General features: G+C 38.5%; 1 protein-coding gene across 1 annotated transcript in view; it reads left to right on the top strand.

The window, feature by feature from the left end:
• Nucleotides 1-19,217, top strand: part of LOC125236750 (small G protein signaling modulator 2-like) — a 195,097-nt gene that overhangs the window by 145,749 nt on the left and 30,131 nt on the right. Inside the window, exon 4 of the mRNA XM_048143675.1 lies at nt 505-724. Within this exon, the coding sequence (XP_047999632.1) occupies nt 505-724 (220 nt within the window). The remainder of the gene's footprint in view (nt 1-504; nt 725-19,217) is intronic.

Raw genomic sequence — 19,217 nt, 5'->3', positions numbered from 1 at the left:
AAGATCGGTAACAATTAGCCAAAAAAACTAAACGGTCCGACACAGATTATTTCAATGTTATTCAGATTCTCAAATTTCGTTCCGTTTAAGTAAGTTTTGAAGGAGGAAACAGTCGAGAGCGAAACCTCGATTTTAAAGATTTTTTCGCAATATCTTTTAACTGAGTTGTTCTTAATGGACATTTTGTTTTTTTCGATAAATCAAGTTAATAACACTGGTATATTTAACTGAAATTCCCAAATTGAAAAGGGGACTCCTTAAAAACATAACATACCAGAAAACAACTTTCACTCTTTACTGAACGATTTTGTAATCGCGCTTCACACACTTGGGTGCCAATCGTTTGCGCCCTAACAATACGCCTAAACCTTTTAGAGTTCGCTACGATCCAAACGATTTTCATCTAGTCCCTCTGACACAACACATGGCCTAGGAACAATCCCAATTTGAATTACAATTACCGTTATAAAATACACATAATTTATAACAAATCTTTTGTTTCAGATACCTCTGGATCCGAATAGCGTTGTTCGAGCGTCAACTCGCCAAAATAATCGAGCATCTCGTGAGCAACGCTACCCGATACTACGAACGAGACGCTTTGGTCGCCGATCCTGACTTCGGGAGTATTCTCAGCTCTTTGCTGGTGGGGCCCTGCGCCCTGGAGTATTCTAAAGCGAAGGCTCCAGCTTGCTTCTGGACGGATCCGCCGGCGGACGAGCTGGTGAGTTCCATCTTTTGTATTTTTATTTTATCCTGACTTCGGGAGTATTCTCAGCTCTTTGCTGGTGGGGCCCTGCGCCCTGGAGTATTCTAAAGCGAAGGCTCCAGCTTGCTTCTGGACGGATCCGCCGGCGGACGAGCTGGTGAGTTCCATCTTTTGTATTTTTATTTTATCCTGACTTCGGGAGTATTCTCAGCTCATTGCTTGTGGGACCCTGCGCCCTGGAGTATTCTAAAGCGAAGGCTCCAGCTTGCTTCTGGACGGATCCGCCGGCGGACGAGCTGGTGAGTTCCATCTTTTGTATTTTTATTTTATCCTGACTTAGGGAGTATTCTCAGCTCATTGCTTGTGGGGCCCTGCGCCCTGGAGTATTCTAAAGCGAAGGCTCCAGCTTGCTTCTGGACGGATCCGCCGGCGGACGAGCTGGTGAGTTCCATCTGTTGTAATTTTAGATACTACAAACGAGACGCACTAGTGGCCGATCCAGACTTCGGGAGTATATGCACTGCAGCTGCACTGCATAAAATCGATCGTTCTATATTTCTAACGACTACCTACTGTTAAAAGGATTTCAATGTAACGCTGAAATGTAACATGTACGGTAAATAAATCATTTTATTCCTATTTCATACTCGGCAAGAAACTGAAACTACGTTGGTACTGCAAAGTACTATTCATTAATCATTTTGAAAAAGGAATTTCGGTGAGACGCCGAAGCTTTTAGGATATGGTTACAACAGCGGCCCGCGTTTTGCTCTTAGTTATTAGTCCGAGAGCTATTCGGTATCGCCACTACTGTGTTTTGCTAAGTACGTTTACCGAAACCCTTAAAGGATCAAAAATGCAAACACAACCTTATCGGCCCTTCCGCACTCTCGATACTTTTAAGTTTGTTATGTACTTGGTACCTACATAACTGGTTCTGAATCTTTTCTTTTGAATTTTAAATGAGGTTAGTAAGTAAGGTGAGTAGAAACATAGGTAAAGTGAAACAGGAATTTCCACTAAGTGTTGAAAATGCTTTGGATGGTCCAGCAAAGGATGAGAGAAGACAGCTATATTTTAAGTTGGTACATTGATCAGCTTTATCTGTAGGTAACTAGGTACAACCTTTGTTATCAAAGTATTTTTTTCTTTTAATTTCTTTGTCATTACAGGAAAATTCAATGCAGATCCTTTATAAGTATTCTATTATAATCCTTCCGAGCGACATCATACAAAATTTTGTCATCCATAAACGATTTGCTTTCAATTCAGAGCGACGGAAGATTTTCATCGGAGCCATTATTTGCATCGTATAATGAATTTTGAGTTTGTTAAGTCCTTTGCAACAACAAAAGTGTGTTTGAAATTGGGAAATTTATTTTGAGGTCACGTGCGATGTACTTAAATAAGTACCTACTTATTTAAGATTTAAAAAATCTACCTAATCACAGTAATCACGCCAAGATTTCTATAATTTTCATTCGAAATATGCTTGGTTATTTTTTGCATGTTTAATTTCCGATATTGTTTCGAGAAATTTATAATAGAGTTTTGCTTTTCAAGATATAACTAACTATACTTCACGTATTTTGAGTGAATCTTATCATGTAATGCCCTTTTCATTAAATGTCATTACATGTTTCACCTCCTCACAAATCTACGTTACTTTTTCATGTTGTGTAAGTGCGTTTTCACATTATCCGATCCGATATCGGATGTCGGACCGATATCCCATACATTACAGGCGCCATCCATCTTGGATTTTTTCTATTGAAATCCTTCCGACATCCGATATCGGATCGGATAATGTGAAAACGGGCTAACGAGTTCTACACAGACAGACAGAGGTTGCGGTTTCGGGTCAGTACCTAATGCATACAAATACTCGACAGTAGGTAACGAAATAAGTCCATTAAATGTGGTTAGATGTCGGAGTTGGTATTATGAGCGTGCGTGCTAGAGTTACGAGTTAGGAGAGTAACGACTATCGAGATCGAGATTCTGACCTTCAATCAAGAGTGAACAGGCATCTTCTGGGCGAGCTCACTCCATTGTAGGCCACGTCTTTGCCTTTGGCTAGTCTGTGGCCAAGAGTAAGCCCATTTATAATTTAAAAAAAAATTGTATGATTCAGTAAATAATTGACTACTGGGGGCCGATTTTTGAGTCTCACTGTCACTAAAATACCGGTTGAAAACGGTGACTTGCCTTTTATTTTCAGTGTCAATTTTCTGAATTCGAACGCGTGAGACTCAAAAATCGGCCCGTTGGTCTGACTTAGTCGGTTGTGACCTTGCCTGCTAAGCCGCGGTCCTGGATATGTAGCCGAATGGCACAAACGCTCACGAATCGCTCACGAAACGAAACGCTCGTAGATATCTATCTCTATCGCTCTTGCGTATTGGCGCGACAGAGCCACGTGCCGTAATAGCCGAATGGCATTTCTGTGACGCAAAACGAAAACGAAACGCCGCGAAAGGTAGTCTGGCTCTGTCGCGCCAATACGCAAGAGCGTTAGAGATAGATATCTACGAGCGTTTCGTTTCGTGAGCGTTTGTGCCATTCGGCTATGTACCCAGACTACCTTTCACGGCGTTTCGTTTTCGTTTCGCGTCGCAGAAATGCCATTCGGCTACGGCTACTGGGTTCGAATCCCGGTAAGGGCATTTAGATATTTGTGTGATGAGCACAAATATTTGTTTCTGAGTCATGGATGTTATGTAATGTTTACTTATAAAGCATTCTTAAATGTTATAAAGTCATGGTAGACACGTTTCGTGCCCAGCATTATCGCGATGTTTTGTAACATTGTTCGCATTTTAGCGGCCGGCAATGAAATTACTCTATTACGTGCTGGTTCTGTAATTATATTACGAATGTCACGCTGGGCTTTACTAGATAACTCTACTACTAATGCAGCTTTTTACTTAGTGTTAATATAGGTAATATACAGAGTGGGGCCTGTAACCAAGTTGAAGAATTGAACTGTAGGCTATTCTCCTTATACTGATCAACATTTGTTCGGCGACTTTCAAAAATAACTTGTATTTTGATTTTTATTACCCTTGAAAGTTTTTTCTAAGAGGTAATGTATTGCGAATTCTGTTAAGTCTAAAGTGTGACAGACAACGTCAATGACAACAATAATGGCGTACATTGAAGCTAATATTTATTTTGTATGGAAAATTAAAAATTTAAAGACTTCATAATTTTTAAAAGTCACTGAACAAATGTTGATCAGTATAAGGAGAATAGCCTACAATTCAATTCTTTACCTTGGTTACAGGCCCCACTCTGTATAGTAGCATAGAAAAATAAGTAAGTAGGTAAGATTTAAAGTCAACACATTCGTAGTATTTAAGATAGTAAGTTATCTTAGAGCTTTGCGAATTTATTAGTAACTAGTTCTTTCCCGCGGCTTCGCCCGCGTACTAATCTAATCTTATTTTCCCATACAAACTTTGAACCCCTATTTCACCCCCTTAGGAGGTGAATTTTGAAAAATCCTTTCTTAGTGCTCCTACACCTTATAATGAATCTTCCTGCCAAATTTGGAATCTCTAGGACCAGCGGTTTCAGCTGTGCGTTGATATATCAGTCAGTCAGTTTCTTTTTTATATATTTAGATAATTACAATTAAAACTTACCTAACTAATTCTTTTTTTAGGGTTCCGTAGTCAACTAGGAACCCTTATAGTTTCGCCATGTCTGTCTGTCCGTCCGTCCGTCCGTCCGTCCGTCCGTCCGTCCGTCCGTCCGTCCGTCCGTCCGTCCGCGGATAATCGCAGTAACCGTAAGTACTAGAAAGCTGAAATTTGGTACCAATATGTATATCAACCACGCCAACAAAGTGCAAAAATAAAAAATTGAAAAAAATGTTTTATTAGGGTACCCCCCCTACATGCAAAGTGGGGGCTGATATATTTTTTCATTCCAACCCCAACGTGTGATATATTGTTGTATAGGTATTTAAAAATGAATAAGGGTTTACTAAGATCGTTTTTTGATAATATTAATAGTGTCGGAAATAATCGCTCCTAAAGGGAAAAAAGTGCGTCCCCCCCCTCTAACTTTTGAACCATATGTTTAAAAAATATGAAAAAAATCACCAAAGTAGAACTTTGTAAAGACTTTCTAGGAAAATTATTTTGAACTTGATAGGTTCAGTAGTTTTTGAGAAAAATACAAAAAACTACGGAACCCTACACTGAGCGTGGCCCGACACGCTCTTGGCCGGTTTTTTTATGGTATACGTACCTACCTAGTTTAATTTAATGTACCTAATTTTTAGGGTTCCGTACCTCAAAAAGGAAAAACGGAACCCTTATAGGATCACTCGCGTGTCTGTCTGTCCCTCTGTCACAGCCGATTTCTCCGAAACTACTGGACCGATTTACTTGAAATTTGGCACACGTATGTAAACCTGTGGCCCAAAGACGGACATGCAATATAATCAAATGAAATTAAACGAAATTTAATCATAAGGGGCACTTTTGGGGGTAAAATTGAAAATTAAAAATCAAAGTTATTAGAACTATATTGTGATACATATCAAATGAAAGAGCATTTTATAAGCATTTCAAATATATTTTTTTTATAGTTTTTATTTTGGTAATTTAGAAGTTATTTAAGAAAAATCACCATTCCCCCCTTATCTCCGAAACTACTTAGCGTAAAATTTTCAAAAAAATACACGAGATAGCCCTCTACCTGTAGATTACAGGAAAACCTATTAGAAATCTACAGTCAAGCGTAAGTCGGACTTAAGAGAAAAAAACTCAAATTGAGATTTTCACTCACTGCCGCTGCAAGTACTTACTAAATGTTTTGAAGTTTTGTGAGCGCCATGGACAGGTAGAAAGAAATTCATTTCTGTTTAGAAATTGTTAAAAATTTTAATCATTTGCCAAAATGACTTAAGTTCCTACTAAAAAGAGGCGCTTAAGACTGTTTAGAACTGCACTGACCATAATATTGCCCTAATAGGTCCAAAAAATGGTGTATACTCGTATATACGAAAACAAAAAAATTGTGCCACCGACAACCAAAATCTGAAGTCTATTTGCTCTATCTCTTATAGTTTCCAAAATATACGCAAAATCTTTAAAGTACAAATCTAGTGTACGTTGCTATCACATGTCGTCAGGCGCTCATGACCTTTTTGTATGGAAATGTCGAAATCCGACTCGCACTTTACCGATTTTCATAGAAAGTTGTGTTTTATTATAGTTTTGAAGGAGGTTTCTTGTTTTTAACCACCAACGCAAAAACGACGGAGTGTTATAATAATAATAGGTTTGACGCTTGACATGTCTGTCTGGCATCATAGCTCCCGAACGAATCAATCGATTTTGATTTAGTTTTTAATGTTTAAGGTGAATTCGTCGAGATTTTTTTTTGTACCACGTAGGTGGCAAACATGCATACGGTCCGCCTGATGGAAAGCGGTCACTGTTACATATGGACGCCTGCCACTCAAGGAGTGGCACATGTGCGTTGCCGAGTCGACTCATTAGAAACTTGTACAAACCTGTACTTAGAAGGGGCCTGGGTGCCGACGATTCAAAGGACCGAAGGAAGGAGGAGGAAGGAAGGAGGAGGAAGGAAGGAAGGAGGAAGGAGGAAGGATCTATTGTCCTAATTACTTCCGTAGGTCCTCCAGTGCGATACAGGCTGCCAACATTTTAATTACACTTTGTGCATTTTAATCTTTCGGGCCGCATGACCACGCCGTTGATAGTTCATAATTAATGGGAAAATACTTGAACAGGCATCCACGACTACTTTCCTAGGTTTAAAGATTGATCAGGGCTTAAAATGGGACCAGCAAGTAGATAAACCGTGTGGTAGTCGGGGCAGTGCGTGCTTTGCCTTAGGTCGAGTTGCAAAGTCTGTGGCTCCAGAAGTAGCCCGGACATGCTATTTCGCCACTGTCCATTCATTAATACAGTACGTTGCGGAGGTCTGGTCTGGGGATGTTGTCCTGAATGGGAGAGGGTCTTTCGCTTTCAGAAACGAGCTGTCAGGATCGTTGCTCTGAGTACCTGTAGACAGTAGACACTCCGGCCAAAGAACTCTTTAAAAAATAAGAATCCTTAAGCTAGGAACACACTACGCGGACGTCCGTCGTAAATCGACCGCGGACGGGGATCTGGACAATGAATATACACTTAACCGTGCAAACTATCGGTCGACGGACGTGGACGTGGCCTTGAGCGCATAGACGTCCGTTCGAAATCTGGCTCGCTGGATGTTTTGTTCCGTGCACACTGTTCGGTCGCGGTCGCGGTCGATTTACGACGGACGTCCGCGTAGTATGTTCCTAGCTTTACACTCATTACACTGCCTGCAATAGTTATCATGCAGGTAGCCATTTATGTAAGAGAGAACTTGGCAGCATACAAAACCAGGGGCGGCTCACTCCGCGATTCTATCGCCGCGCTACAAGTACATGTCAGCGGCCGCGAGTTCGCGGCCCATTCATTGGCGACGACCTTCGCGCGGCGCAATAATAGTTATTTGTATAATAGTTATTTGAAGAATCATGAACTTGCGAGTTATTTATAGAATCCTGAACTTGCGAGTTTTTTAACACACGAGAAGTAAAATACATTTGCACCCGAGTGTAACACAAAACTTTTCCCCTCACTGTAGCGAGGAAACTACAACGCAAGAAATGCGTTTATCACTGCTTCCAGTAGTTCCACAGGTGGTAAATGATCTTTATTACTAGATTCACCTACTTTTATCAATTTTAAAGCAGTTCATTTGAATTTATTCAAGGTCAAATTACTTTACCCACTCACTAGTGGGTAAAATGCGTTTTTACCCGCTGGTATTAAAGGACAAAACACGTGTTTCCGAGCTAGTGAGGGGAAAAATTCAATGTTGGCTGCTCGCGTGCGGTCCGTTTGTTAATGTAGGTAAGAATTTAGAATGGCGTCATTTTGTGAACATCAAAGGAGCCTTCCGTACTTGTACTATTCTACATAATATATTCTGTGACAAAACTAACAACATTTGTTCCAAGTACAACATTCGAAATGCCGGAAAGTTAGTAGGTATCGACCGTAAATTGGCGAAATCCAATTTACGGTCAAATTAACACATGTGATGGACCCTGCCGTCTATAATAAATTGCCGCAATATGTGGTTGAAGCGCCTAGTGTGTCGAAGTTTAAGTACCTATCGCTTAAAAAATTGGCTGGTCGAGCACCCGTTCTACACTAATGACAATTTTTTTATTACCTAATTATAAAAATATTTTTGTTCATTTTTTATGTGAATATTGCCTAACTTTTTGTAATTTCAATCTTCTGTCTATTTATTCTCTAAGTATTATTGCTGTATAAATATTATTTTTTTAAATCAAATCTTGACGTGTAAAATGGCGTTACAAATATATGAATAAATGAATATGAGTATAAGTAGTATGATTATTTTAACCATTGAAAGTTTGTACGGAACCCTCGGTGGGCGAGTCCAACTCGCACTTGGCCGGTTTTTAATTTATTAATGTAATAGTCAGGTATTTTTTTTATTATACCTACTACGAGTATGGTATCCAAGAACCACTAGACGGAGAGCTGGCAGGATTTTGGAGTAGGTCCTTGAGGCAACCTGGAAAGGTGCTCAGATGCTTCTCTGATCATAGCCAACATCAGGTCTGCAAGTCTGGCAGCTGGGGAGCGGGGCTTTATCGAGCTATGAATTTTTAAAGATTTAATTTTTTGAGGCCCAAAAAAGGTGTTTGAGGCAACCTGGAATTATTAAAAAGTGAAAATAGAGTTCCTCAGAAGTCGCATAGTATTTATGCCAGATCATTTGGCCGGGTCCTTCACCGTGCCAGAACGGTACAAAGTGGTAAAAAAAAAAATTCCAAAAAAGGTTCTTGAGGCAGTCTGTCATTTTTACCAGTGAAAGATGAGGGACTAAATAGCCATGGAAAAATAATGCCATGACATGAGGTGGGGTCCGTACCCTGCCATTCGATCTTGAAAGTCATTTTTTTAGTTTTTCGTAAATAACTCGCAAACGGTGGCCCACAGCAAATAAATATGTTAAACAGAAAATATCTACATAAAATTTCCTACAAGAAAGGTTATGTACGTTTTTTCGATAGGATCAATATATACATGGATAATTTAGTAAGAAAGTTTTTTTTAATCGATTACATGCTCCGTTTTTCGTCAATACCTCGTAAACGGTGGCCCACAGCAAAAAAATATGTTAAACAGAAAATATCTACATACAATTTCCTATAAGAAAGGTTATATAACTTTTTTCGCTAGGATCAATTTTTTAGTTGTAAAGTATTTTTAAATAGATATTTGAGCCGTTTTTTGTTGATAACTCAAAAACGGTGGCTCACAGCCAAAAATAATGTTAGACAGAATTAATCTACATAATATTTTCTACAAGAAAGGTTCTATAAGATTTTTCGCTAGGATCAATATTTTAGTTGGAAAGTATTTTTAAATAGATTTCATGGGCAGTTTTTTGTTAATAACTCGAAATCGGTGGCTCACAGCCAAAAATAATGTTATACAGAATTAATCTAAATAATATTTCCTACATGAAAGGTTCTATAACATTTTTCGCTAGAATCAATATTTTAGTTGGAAAGTATTTTTGAATAGATTTCATGGGCCGTTTTTTGTTAATAACTCGAAATCGGTGGCTCACAGCCAAAACTAATGTTTCACAGAATTAATCTTCATAATATTTCCTACAAGAAAGGTTCTTTAATATTTTTCGCTAGGATCAATATTTTAGTTGGAAAGTATTTTTCCAACTTCCCGGACCGCCGGCGAGTCCATCAGGGACGCTCCGGGCCTTGGGCCCTACGCGGAGCTCGGCCTTCGGCCTTCGCTCGGCTCCGAAGCTCTACCGTTGGGCCTTCGGCCCGCCGGTTACGCTTGTTTAAGACACTTTTGTAAGGAAATTGTATGGGAGCACTTTATGCCCGCAGTGAAATTAGTTTGATTTGGCCCGGGTGGGAGCCTAAAGGTGAGCCCCGTTCCTGCGGCCCTCCGCGGGGTCGGCCTTCGGCCTCCCACCTTTCTCGCCCTTCGGGCTCGCGAAAATACTTGAAAAAATTATTTTGCCATAACGGCGGCCATCTTGGATTTTCGAAAAAATTTTTTTGACATTTGTATTCTAGGGGCCCATACCTCTCCGCATGCAAAATTTCAGCGCGCTCGGACCAACTTGAAAAAAAAAGTCGGCTATTTTGAATTTTTTTGATGCAACTTTTTTCTACTCGGGCTCCTGTATGACATTTGATCGAGCACCCCCCGGCTATCTCTTACGGTTTAAAAGTTGCCATACAAAAAAAGTGGAATTTTTTTTCCCATTTGTAGCATTTTTCAAATTTTTTTTATATCATTCTAATCTAGACCCTAGAGAGATTCTATGACCAAAATTTGAGCACTCTAGGATAAACTTGAAAAATCGACAAAAAACAAGTCGGCCATTTTGAAAAAAAAAATGGCGGCCTCAAAAACTGCCCAGGGTCCTCTATGACATTTGGTCGAGCACCCCCCAATATCTCCCCCGTTTAGCCAGGCCGTCCAACATTTTTTGACCCAAGAGTCGCAGACCAGATTCCATATTTTTCCCACACGTCTCCCCGCTCCTTCTATACAAAGACACTTCGACCGTCGAAATCGGTTTAGCCGTTCTCCAGATATAGGGAGAGGTTAGAAATCAGTGGGGTTGCAGCTATATATAAGACCGTATGCCTGTTTGCCACCCACGGGATCAAGATTTGTTAAGTCGCAGTATACAGCATTTCTCGGAACTATCTAGCTACTTACGAAAGCAAGGAGCGCCGGACGATCGAACGCAAGTCCGTTGTCTACGACCTACGAGCGCTCGGTGCAGACTGAGCGGGCCCGTATCAACACAGTGTATTTTATTCGAATTTTAGGTGCTTTAAAAAAATGTCTGTCGACAGAAAGGTATGTCCTATATGTATATTTTTTTCTTATATGTCAACAAGAAGTTCTAGTTTAGGATAATATTATTTAAGAGTTACAATAAATGCAGGAATCCCAGGAAAAATACATAATGTAAACCTCTTTTTATCGAAAAAATGGGGAAGATACGGAAGGTTATTTATTAAATCCACCATTTCAAATAAATCTTAAAATGTCAAACTATGATTACCTCGTACAGCACGGGGAGCATGGTCGCGCGATAGACGATAAAATAGCAGGCCGTCCCTATCGCACTATTTGTAAGTGCGATATCCGGACGGCCTGATATTTTATCGTCTATCGCGCGACCATGCTTCCCGTGCTGGATATAACAAATAGGATTGTGATCATTTATTACCCCAAATAACATATTTAACAGCACAATCACGATTCTAAACGAGTGATCCCACTACGAAATTTGAAAACGTCTACCGAAAAAACTGATTTGTTTTAAGTATAAAAAGACATATTTTAAAATATTATATTATGATTAACTAGCTTAAGATATGTTCTTTTAGGAACATTATCAGTTTTTTAATAATCACTTAAGTATAGTTTCTTTATAGTTTTGAATGAAAAATGTTACATTTTGCAAAAAACGCTCTTCTTTAGGAATAAGGCCTCTTAACACGTTCCCTGTGTAACCGACAACCAGAAATTGACTCCTCACGTGCATTTTTATTTTTTTGTAAATTAACTCGGAACTGTATTATATTGTAATATTTATGTACAAATACATCTTTTATGACGACCATTTTCCCTATTTTCCCATTTTTCCGAGTGACCCACATGTGATGCACACACGTATAGGCTTCTAAACTAGTGCCCACAATGTGATGCATGCACGTATTATCTCATTGCTGAGTGCATCACTCCTATATTTATATACATATTTTTAAGTAATTTGACGTTCTTTTTGTTTTTATATATGTGGCCTACGTTTGTTTATGCCATTTTTTTGAAAGAAGAAAGTTTCACAAAAGTTTGATTGGTATATGAATATGCCTAGTCAATTGTCAGAAGTGTTTGGTAAGACGGATGTTAATCATGAAATACTCTTCAAAACTAAATGTGATTAGTTAATTTTTGCCATATATATACTTATGAATAAATATAGATAATTTTAGAGGGAGTGATAGAAAAGATCATGGACGAATTGGAGCAAATTGATGGTCCTAACATTTCTGCTGATAGGGCCTGTATCGTCCTTGGACTATTGATGACATAAAATACTTTATCAATTTACTTTATCTTGAAGATTCCAAAATCAAACAATTGGAGATTATGTGGCTTTGCAAAAACTTACTAAGACATAGCCTGAACCAGGTTTGCCGCCTCTAGTTCAAAATGCAGAATGTGTACTGCCAGTACCAAATTTGACGTCTGACAACCGGCAACATGGAGCTTTATCTAGTTGAATCCTTGCATCACAGTTTACAAATTTATTCAATTAGTCTTTTGTTTCAATATAACGTGAAATTAATGCAAATAATTAATATTGTTTAGTTATTTAAAATAAAAATAAAACATTTTTTTGTAAACAGCCGTCACCTGGCAACATTATGAAAATGTCCTCCGGACGCACGTGTTTTCTGTCAAACTTTTCGTACCCAATATGTGCACGCAAATAAAAAACATCTAGCTCACACGTGCAAGTTTTGGCGATGCCTTAAGTTCACGAGGGGTCGTGCATCACCCATGATGCATACACGTATCATGTATACCCTAAAATGCTACACATATGATACATGCACAGGGAACGTGTTAACCTTGGTTGATTCCGTTTCGCGCTACTTAGATAGAGGGATGCAGGCGGACGTGCTGTACTTTGATTTAAAAAAAGCCTTTGATCGCGTAGATAACGACGTACTCTTAAGCAAATTATGCAGCATTGGTTTTGCCTTTTTGCTAGCTATCTACGTGATAGACGGCAATATGTGCAGCACGGATGCTTTGTGTCGAGTGCCTACCCTACCCGTTCCGGGGTCAGTCAGGGCTCTATTCTGGGTCCTCTGCTCTTTGGCGTTATGGTCAATGATCTGGCCTTGGTGCCTAAGCATGCGCAATGCCTACTCTATGCTGACGACCTGAAACTAATTTACAGGGTCCAGGAAGATTCTGACTTACAATCTTTACAAAGTGATATTGATCGGGTTTATGAATTGAGTCTTGTAAACAAACTTCTGAAACTTCAGTTCAATGTTGACAACTGTGCGGTTATTACTTTTTGTAAAGCGCGTAGTCCCCTGTGTAGGCAGTATCTCCTGGGGTAGAAACCCATCGCCCGTGTCACATTGATACGGGACTTGGGGTTGTTTTAGATTCCCACCTTAACTTTCATGAGCACATGACAATGCTTGCTGCAGACTGTTACCGCAGGCTTGGGTTTGTTGTCCGCAACGCCAAAGAATTTGACAATCCCAGGGACATAAAGCTTCTTTATACTGCCCTCATGAGAAGTAAGCTTGAGACAGCCTCAGCCGTTTGGAATCCCCATGAAGCGCCCTACATCCTGCTGCTCGAAAAGGTCCAAAAAAACATTTTTGCGTTTCTTTTATAAAAAAAATGTACGGGTATTACCGATTCTTGTACCCAACAAAATTCCTTTTGGGGACGTTGGGTTTCTTCTCATTAGAAGTTAGGCGTAATGTCGTGCTGATGTCTGTTGCATGTGGTATTTTGAAGGGGGAGTCAGATTGCCCGGTTTTAGTATCCCAGCTGGTCCGTCTATTTGTTCCCTCTGTGACGAAATATGCTTTCCGTGATGCCTACATTCACGAAAAGCATATAACCCCTACTGGCGGTGCCGGCCGCTCGAACCGTGTTTTGCCGCAAGTAACCGCTAGTTCGTGCACTGCAAATAGTGAATGAGTTTTTAGACGTGGCACCTAATGTTGATATTCTTGCGAGCAGATGGGCGTTTATACGTGACGAATGCATGAGGTTTTGTGTGAGATTGGATGCTAGGCCTTCATCTGTTATTTATTAGTTATGTTATGGTATGTAATGTTTTGATTTTGCTGTTTATTTAATATTTAATTTTGTGTTACTTGTTGTAATGTTTATTTAAAATTCACGGTGCTTTAGTTTTGTATACTGTCATACTGTGTAATTTTCTTTGTGTAAATAAATAAATAAATCTATTTAAATATAATAATATTTTTTAACGTTATCATTATCAATTTTAGGATCAATAGATCCTAGCAAAAAAACGTACAAAACTTTTATTGTAGCAAATTTTATGTTTGTTATTCCCGTTGAAGATTGATTTAGCTGTGGACCACCGTTTTCGAGTTATTTGCAAAAAACGGCTCGTGTAATCTATTTAAAATACTGTCCTACTAAAATATTGATCCTAACGAAAAATCATACATAACGTTTCTTGTAGCAAATATTATATAGATTATTTCTGTTTAATATTATTTCTGGTAATGGGGCACCGTTTTTGATGTTATTAACAAAAAGCGGCCCATGTAATCTATTTCAAAATACTTTCCAACTAAAATATTGATCCTAGCGAAAAAACGTATAGAACCTTTCTTATAGGAAATTTTATGTAGATTTTATTCTCGTGAACATTTTATTTAGCTGTGGGCCACCGTTTACGAGGTATTTACAAAAAACGGCCCATGAAATCTATTTAAAAATATTTTCCAACTAAAATATTGATCCTAGCGAAAAATCTTATAGAACCTTTCTTGTAGGAAATATTATGACGATTAATTCTGTATACCATTATTTTTGCTGTGAGCCACCGTTTTTGAGTTATCAACAAAAAGCGGCCGATTTAAAAATACTTTCCAACTAAAATATTGATTCTAGCGAAAAAACGTATAGAACCTTTCTTGTAGGAAATCTTATGTAGATTTTTTCTCGTGAACATTTTATTTAGCTGTAGGCCACCGTTTACGAGGTATTTACAAAAAACGGCCCATGAAATCTATTTAAAAATACTTCCCAACTAAAATATTGATCCTAGCGAAAAATATTATAGAACCTTTCTTGTAGGAAATATTATGAAGATTAATTCTGTGTAACATTAGTTTTGGCTGTGAGCCACCGATTTCGAGTTATTAACAAAAAACGGCCCATGAAATCTATTTAAAAATAATTTCCAACTAAAATATTGATTCTAGCGAAAAATGTTATAGAACCCTTCTTGTAGGAAATATTATGTAGATTAATTTTGTGTAACATTAGTTTTGGCTGTGAGCCACCGATTTCGAGTTATTAACAAAAAACGGCCCATGTAATCTATTTAAAAATACTTTCCAACTAAAATATTGATTCTAGCGAAAAATGTTATAGAACCTTTCTTGTGGGAAATATTATGTAGATTAATTCTGTTTAACATTATTTTTGGCTGTGAGCCACCGAATTCGAGTTATTAACAAAAAACTGCCCATGAAATGTATTTAAAAATACTTTCCAACTAAAATATTGATTCTAGCGAAAAAACGTATAGAACCTTTCTTGTAGGAAATATTATGTAGATTAATTCTGTCTAACATTATTTTTGGCTGTGAGCCACCGTTTTTGAGTTATCAACAAAAAACGGCCCAAATATCTATTTAAAAATACTTTCCAACTAAAAAATTGATCCTAGCGAAAAAAGTTATATAACCTTTCTTATAGGAAATTTTATGTAGATATTTTCTGTTTAACATATTTTTTTGCTGTGGGCCACCGTTTACGAGGTATTGACGAAAAACGGAGCATGTAATCGATTAAAAAAAACTTTCTTACTAAATTATCCATTTATATATTGATCCTATCGAAAAAACGTACATAACCTTTCTTGTAGGAAATTTTATGTAGATATTTTCTGTTTAACATATTTTTTTGCTGTGGGCCACCGTTTACGAGTTATTTATGAAAAACTAAAAAAATGACTTTCAAGATCGAATGGCAGGGTACGGACCCCACCTCATGTCATGGCATTATTTTTTCATGGCTATTTAGACCCTCATCTTTCACTGGTAAAAATGACAGACTGCCTCAAGAACCTTTTTTGGAATTTTTTTTTTTACCACTTTGTACCGTTCTGGCACGGTGAAGGACCCGGCCAAATGATCTGGCATAAATACTATGCGACTTCTGAGGAACTCTATTTTCACTTTTTAATAATTCCAGGTTGCCTCAAACACCTTTTTTGGGCCTCAAAAAATTAAATCTTTAAAAATTCATAGCTCGATAAAGCCCCGCTCCCCAGCTGCCAGACTTGCAGACCTGATGTTGGCTATGATCAGAGAAGCATCTGAGCACCTTTCCAGGTTGCCTCAAAGACCTACTCCAAAATCCTGCCAGCTCTTGGACCACACAGTGCGTAATGAGCTCTATCGTTGTAGATCAAAAATACAATTAATCAAAATGATAATGATAACCCTAACTTACTTTTTCTTTTCCATCGCACCGCTCGCCATCGACAGGGCGCTCATCCACACACATTGCAATAACATAATGGTCGCGCATCGTGCGGTTTCAGAGGAAATTCCTCGCGCGATCGCTCCGGCTGTTGAATGAGTTCCCTGCCGAGGTATTCCCGATGAACTACAGTATGGGGTTGTTCAAAAAAGGAGTGTACAAGTTTCTAATCGGTCGGCAACGTGCATGTGACACCACTTGAGTTGCAGGCGAGGCGTCCACTGGTCGTCCAGCACCGATAGGTTGGTCGCGCGATAAATAATAAAACATCAGTGATCAGCAGTGATCGGTTTTTTGGATTCACCCTCGCGGGATATCAAGTAGAAAAGTTAATATTGATACGACGAAATTATCTCTACGGAACTTTTTACTCTTACATGGCAACCAGTTGAGACAAAAACTTCTATTCTTTTCCTAATCTCTACACTCTATTAAGCAAAATATATTAGAACCTGCACAAAGTATTACCTTACATCTATCATGATATTTATACAAACCGAACATAAAATTTATTTATTTATTATTATTTATTTAATCTTTATTGCACAACAAAATAAGGTACAAATGGCGGACTTAATGCCTCAAGGCATTCTCTACCAGTCAACCAATGGGCTAAACCAGAAAGATTAAGTAGGTGCAGTGTCTTAATAAAAAGAAGGAAAAGGAAACTGTAACCTAAACTATGGATAGATGAATATTAAACTATACATATTCAAGATAAACTTACATATATACGTAATAAAAATAAACATACATATATATTTACATTAATATACCTAGTGTGAATCATTAAGAGGGCATTCAACGAAAACGTCGTAATAATGTAAAATTGATAGTTTTAGTCGGCAAAATGCTACACTTTCCGTCATCTAAAAGACTTATTAAGTTCAGGATTCGATTAGGACATCTTCTTAACTTACATGTTGTGAGACTGGATTTTTAAAAACTAACTCACTTAATTAATTATGATTTTTTTCTGGTGCATGTTTAGGAAAACCCGCGAAAAGTGCTGACTTAGTCCGTCTAATTTGTAAAATTTGGATAGTTTTGAATGCTTCAAGTGGTAAATTTGTATTATGTATATCCTGTACTACAATCTTTTGAGACTACTTCTTTGTTATAAGGCTTTAGAATAGAGTAAATGAGGATATGATGAATCCAATTTGTTTCAGAAATCACCTCAGATTAAGTGTCAATTTCTTCGAAAACTTACGTGTTTTTGAAGTAGTTTTAATATAAAAATAATCTGCAACGCTTACTTAAACAGATTTTATGCAAAAGTTTTCTATTAATTGCAATTTAATATTTTTGACGATTTTTTAAAAATGCCTCCTTATTACCGGTTACGCGCGCTTGCGATGTCAGTACCGCGGCAGAGCTTGTAGAGGCAGGACGTATGTTAGTCCGCTCCGCACGCGGCTCGACGATCGCGAAGTTATTTTGTCATTGTGTGCGGCACCGCCGTGTCCAAAACCGCACTTGTGTGCGTGTTTGGCTGTACTGTTGCATGTATACTGCGACCGAAAACTTTGATCCTTGGGTTGACGACTTTGGTAACTAACTAATTAACTTGACTAATATTTTTAGTAAGTATTATTTATTATTGAATATCATTTTAGGTTACTGACTCGTCTCAACAAAATCTTTGACAATAGATGGTACTCAGGATCTGATGATGAAGTCAGATGGTAGTCATGAGCTCTCATCAACCAGGTCTTGAAACCATTTCGTGTTTGTGCTCGTTTGATTTGCCTCAACAAGATCTTTGACAAGAGGTGATGGTACCCAGGATCTGATGATGAAGCCGGAAGGTAGTCATGAGTTCTCATCAACCAGGTCTTGAAACCATTTCGTGTTTGGGCTCGTTTGATTTGCCTCAACAAGATCTTTGACAAGAGGTGATGGTACCCAGGATCTGATGATGAAGCCGGAAGGTAGTCAACAGAATTCATCAACCAGGTCTTGAAACCATTCCGTGTTTGGGCTCGTTTGGTTCGTCTCAACAAGATCTTTGACAAGAGATGGTACCCAGGATCTGATGATGAAGCTGGCAGGTAGTCAAGAGAATTCATCAACCAGGTCTTAAAACCACTCCGTGTTTGGGCTCGTTTGGTTCGTCTCAACAAGATCTTTGACAAGAGATGATACCCAGGATCTGATGGTGAAGCCGGAAGGTAGTCAAGAGTATTCAACAACCAAGTCTTGAAACTCTTCTGTGTTTGGGCTTGTTTGATTCGTCTCAACAAGATCTTTGACAAGAGATGGTACCCAGGATCTGATGATGAAGCTGGAAGGTAGTCAAGAGTATTCCACGACCAGGTCTTGAAACCACTTCTTATTTGGGTTCGTTTGATTCGTCTCAACAAGATCTTTGACAAGAGATGGTAATCACTCTTTTATACTCTGGCGCATCCACTGTCTCAGTGTGTCAACAGTCAACTAAAGCAAGTAGGCGTAGCGTAGAGTTGTATTTCCTTACAAAAAACTAATACATATATGTGGACCTTCCTGTGCTCCATGCAATTAAAACAACATAATATTTAAAAACCGGCCGAGAGCGTGTCGGGCCACGCTCAGTGCCTGCACTGAGCGTGGCCCGACACGCTCTCAGCCGGTAGATAGCCGCTCGGGTCTTCCGTAGTTTTCCATATTTTTAAAAAACTACAGAACCTATCAAGTTCAAAACAGTTTTCCTAGAAAGTTTATAAAGTTCTACTTTTGTGATTTTTAAATATTTTTTAAATATATTGTTAAAAAGTTAGAGGGGGAAGGGGGACACTTTTTTTCCTTTAGGAGCGATTATTCCCGAAAATATTAATATTATCAAAAAACGACTTCAGTAATTCATTTTTAAATACCTATCCAGCAATAAATCACACGTTAGGGTTGAAATGAAAAAAAAAATCAAGCCCTACTTTACGTGTAGGGGGGTGGGTACCCTAATAAAACATTGTTTCCACTTTTTATTTTTGCACTTTGTCGGCGTGACTGATATACATATTGGTACCAAATTTCAGCTCTCTAGTTCTAACGGTCACTGAGATTATCCGCGGACGGACGGACGGACGGAGGGACAGACAGACAGACATGGCGAAACTATAAGG

Source organism: Leguminivora glycinivorella, chromosome 19 (genome assembly GCF_023078275.1).
Source record: "Leguminivora glycinivorella isolate SPB_JAAS2020 chromosome 19, LegGlyc_1.1, whole genome shotgun sequence".
NCBI lineage: Eukaryota > Metazoa > Arthropoda > Insecta > Lepidoptera > Tortricidae > Leguminivora > Leguminivora glycinivorella.
The sequence above is the reverse complement of the archived record's forward strand: the minus strand, read 5'-3'. Positions and strand labels throughout refer to the sequence as shown.